A 4646-nucleotide genomic window follows, 5' to 3' on the forward strand; every position below is an offset into this window, starting at 1 on the left:
TGCTTGGCTCTTTTACTTTTTATTATATTATTATTTTTTTTTTTTTTGTGACAAGGTTGTTCGGGCCAACTTGCTTGCTTAATTCTTTTGCTTTCCCTCGATCCTTGGTTGTGTCTCAAGGGTCGGGGTGATGGGGAGGTTTTCCCCTTTAGGTGTATTCCTTTCATTCTTTATAAAATTATGAGTTACCAGAATTTCTTTTTTGAAATATATAACATTGTTTATGTTTATCTACTTAAAATACTTAATTGAATACTTATTTGGTGAGTTAAATCTTAGATGAAGCGCATGAGACACATTAACTTGTTCAATATCCTTAAGAGGGTGCTTGGTTCAGGAATGTTAGATTACTGGGAATGTTGGATTATTGGAAAGATAGATTACCTTGGAAGATTACGGGGAATCTTTAGGAAAATGTGTTTGGTTAGTTGGTGGGTATGTTATATTAATATGTTTGGTTATGGGGAATAAATTGGTGGGTATGTTATTTAAATTACTAAATTGTCCCCTTTTCAAATATTAATATGATAATATTTTTATTATTAATTTTTGAATAATTTCTTTTAACCCCCAATATTTCAGATTTAGTTAAAACACCATCGCTTATATAAAACTTTAATTTATTACGAAATCACCCCACCTCCTGCTGCCGCTGCCGCCACCGCCACCGTAAACCACCACTGGAAGTCTTCGAAAGTCCTCACCAGTCGCTCACAGTGACCAACAGGCTCCGAAATGGCCATTTCTGGCCATATTGATGGCAAAAAACGGCCATATCAAGCTAGATCCCTAGCCATTATCAGCCAGATCTGGGCGAGATCTAGCCATTAACAGCCATGGACCTGGCCGTTAGCGGCTAGATCTATTCCGGCCAGAATAGATCTGGCCTGATATGGCCCTTTTTGGCCATCAATATGGCCAGAAACGGCCATATCGAAGCCTCCCGGAGCCTCCCATTGAATCTCGTTCTTTTTTAGGGACTCCGACAACTTTTCGACGGCGGTCCGTGGTGGTTGGTCCGTTGTCGACGGTGGTGGCTGGGTGGCAGTGGTGGTGATGGCTAGGTGGCAATGGTGGTCTGTAAATTGTTTTAAATATAAGGACATTATTGTCCAAAATTTTAATTAAACAAGGGTAAAATTGAAATAAGATATTAATGTAAATTTATTTTAAAATGAGGGCATTATTATCCAAAACTTTTATTAATAAGGGATAAAATTGTAACAAAAAAAGATAACTCTGGTAATCTTAAAATACCTAAGAAAATAGAGTAATCAGATTACTTCCAATATTACCAATAGTAACTACTATTGGTATTTGAAGATTACTGGAATATTATATTACTTGACAATCAAACGTAGTAATCAAATAATATAAGATTACATAACCCCCATTATCTCAGATTATCGCCAACCAAACATCCCCAAAGAGAAATGTTAAAACCAGGCCGCTTAGGTTTAGATGTCAGCACCAAATACATTTGGTGAATTTGTTTTACCTCTACTTGTATTTAAAGCTTGTCAAGTCAATAAAGCAGAGGGAAAAAATTCTAGTCATTTATTTTCTTTTATTGCATATAAACTGTTCATATTAGAATGACATTGAGCTCGTGTCTCGGTCATGTGCTTTGATTAATCAGGTTATCACCCCATTATGTTTATCTTTGTTTTGAACAGAAATGCCATGTCAAGAACAAGGATATTAGGAAATTCCTTGACGGTATCTATATCAGTGAAAAGGGCACAATATTTCTTGAAGAAGAATGATTACCTATCCATTTCATGTTATAGTAATGTTTTCGGAGTTTTTGGTTCTTTTTACCGTCAGTATGAAAACGATAGTTTGTTTTTTCTAGAATTTTTTGTATTAGAGAATTTTGGATTTCAAATTACTAGTCTTTTAATGGTTTTGTTTCAAAATTTGTTATGGATATTATCGAGACATTGCTATATTGCTCCATTTATCCTTATTGAAACCCACTTTTCAGAGGTTGGATAGTTGGATTTTGTTTGCTGAGTTATTTCTTTGCATCCTTCGTTGGTCAATATTTTGATAATGTTATATTAACCCATAGAGTTAAATTGTATCTGTAATCATGGAGTGCTCAAATCTTGGGTTGAAAGGGTCTCCTCACTTTGAGTTTTTGCTCTAGGGTTTTGGTGGGGTTTGAAACTTAGGTTTTTGTTTATTTAGGGAAGATGCTTAGAAAGCATGTGTTGATTAACAAAAACCAAACACGAAGACAAAATTTTACAGATTTTAATTGGTATATCAAGATTATCATCATCATGGAGGGGTAAAATAAAAGTTAATGTTGGAGGGATTCTAGCATGAATCCATTGATTCTATATGGTGTATTTTAAACTTTTGACCACTTTTATTTGGACGTGGAGTCAGAGAGTGTATATAACACCTTTTTTTTGTAACTACAAAAATGGCCATGCTGAATCTGTTTTGAGAAGTCATTAACTAAAAGTTTGTGAGATTTTTACGAGTTTACTAGGCATTCCAAAAGATCCTCAAACCGGGTTTTATTTGTTGGAGAAATGAGTGTTTAAATTTGTTGAAGAGATGTTGGAGGTGACAAACTTTGAAAACTTAAAGAAGGAAATGGAGTTTGAGGGTGGGAATGGATTGTCTTTTTGAAGTCAAGATATAGTACCCTACAAGAATTGCAGTATGCCTAACAATTTCTAAGCTTAAAAGCTCCATCAAATGCTAAACAAATAAAAGAAGATTGGCCTCTGTTGTAATTCAATAACCCCTTACAACGTTATGTACAAGTTTGTTCGTAGATGCAAAATGCAAATAAATCTAAATCCAAAAATGGATACGGTTAGGGCTCTGCGTTTGCCGGGAGTCAAACCCGAATCTATTGCCTGGAAGGCAATTATCCTAACCGTTGGACTACAAACGCTGATGAAAAGCATGAGTCCCTGCCACTTTATTTAGTGTAAGTCTTTTTCATCAATATGGGTTAATAACATTAATCCGCTTGAAGTATGATAAAATAACAAAAAAAATTCTGAAGTTTCGGAAATAACATAAATCTTATACTGTTAAGTTTTAAGTGTTAAAATAAATGGTAAAAAAGTAATTTGGTAATATGTTCTAACTTATAACTAAGTAAATTTTAACATCTCATAGTTTATTAACGATAAAAGAATTTTTGTTATTTTAGAAACATTAGGGTAATTTTTCTTTTTATATCATACCTTAGGGGGGCAATGGCTTTTAACCCTTTCGATAATTTAATTTCAATATGCTTGTTATGTTAATTTTGGGAATGTTTCATAATGCTTTAATAATGTTAAAGAGGGTTTTATATAATATAACTAATGTCCAATCAACTTTCTTTGAAAAGAATATGCTTAAAAATTAACCCCAAAAGGTTAGTCTAACAATCAAAGAGGTTTGCTCATATCTTTAAGTTTCTGGGTTTAAACTTTAGATCCACATACCACAATAATGTTGTGACTTCTTTGTCCTTTGGACTTATAGGATGTTCAATAGATCTCGATGATTAATTGAGGTGTATGTAAGTTGACTTGGATACTCCTATTACCAAAAAAAAAAAAAAAAAAAAAACAATTATATGCTTAAAAAATATAGAGAAAGTTCTAGTGTTGCCAATGTCAATTACTTAATTTCCAGAGAGTTTAGGCATGAATACTTGGTTAAGGCCACTACTCTAGGCTTATAATGCCCAAATTTCTCCCTCCATCTTTCATGTTCCCAGATGCCTCAGCTCATCAACCACCCCTCTCATCCTCTCCATCCTCTCTCCCTCCTCCCCAAACCGCTCTACTCCGGCGGCGTCTTCAACTGTGATGCGTGCGGCCACCAGAGCCACCGCTTCAGCTACCACTTCAATAACTGTGACTTCGATTTACATATTCTTTGCGCCTCCAAACCACTCTACGTTACCCACCACGCCCACGCCTGCCGCTCGCTCTCGTTTTCTCCTCCACATCAAGCGAAAGGATTTTCTTGCGATATTTGTCGTAAGTTCGGGGCGAATCATTGGCTGTATCATTGTGGGAACTGTGAGTTTGATGCGCATTTGGATTGCGCTTCCAATACTCATCAAATTCAGCACTCTATGTCGTTTCCAGGGGGAAATTATCATAATGGGGTGATGAATAAGCAGCAGTTTGTGCATAGTCAAAGCATGGGAGGCATGCAGATGCAAAGTAATAATTATCAGCAGTTTCAGCAGCAGCAGCAGCAGCCATGTTTGAGTGGGAATTCTTTGATGAATGCTGCGGTTCAAGGGTTTGTTGAAGGTGCGGCTCAACAGGTTGGTCAGAATTTGGTGCAGAATATGATGAATGGTGGCGGCATTCTTGATCCCAGTAACAATGGTGGAATGGTTTTTGATTTTGGAGATTCTTCAATGGTGGGTGATTCATCAGGTGAAACATACAGTTAAACAATTATCCGACACCGCGTGCACCCAAAAATATGTTATGTTATCTTGTTGGGATAACGTTATGTTTCATTATCCATCCTTGGATCTAATTTATGTTCCTTAATGTTATCTTCAGTAATATACTATAAAATACAAATGGTTTGTTACATGAAAATGTTAAACGTTATGTCCTCATATTCACTTTTGAATTTTGATTCATGTTCGTATGATAATT

At 35.5% G+C, this 4646-nt stretch overlaps 1 protein-coding gene across 1 annotated transcript; it reads left to right on the forward strand.

The window, feature by feature from the left end:
- Positions 1-3739: 3739 nt before the first annotated feature.
- LOC116122178 lies at positions 3740-4432 on the forward strand. The gene has a single exon (XM_031408082.1). The coding sequence runs from the start codon at positions 3740-3742 to the stop codon at positions 4430-4432; it is 693 nt and encodes a 230-aa protein (XP_031263942.1).
- Positions 4433-4646: the final 214 nt, after the last annotated feature.

This window comes from Pistacia vera, unplaced genomic scaffold (genome assembly GCF_008641045.1).
Source record: "Pistacia vera cultivar Batoury unplaced genomic scaffold, PisVer_v2 Contig132, whole genome shotgun sequence".
Lineage (NCBI taxonomy): Eukaryota > Viridiplantae > Streptophyta > Magnoliopsida > Sapindales > Anacardiaceae > Pistacia > Pistacia vera.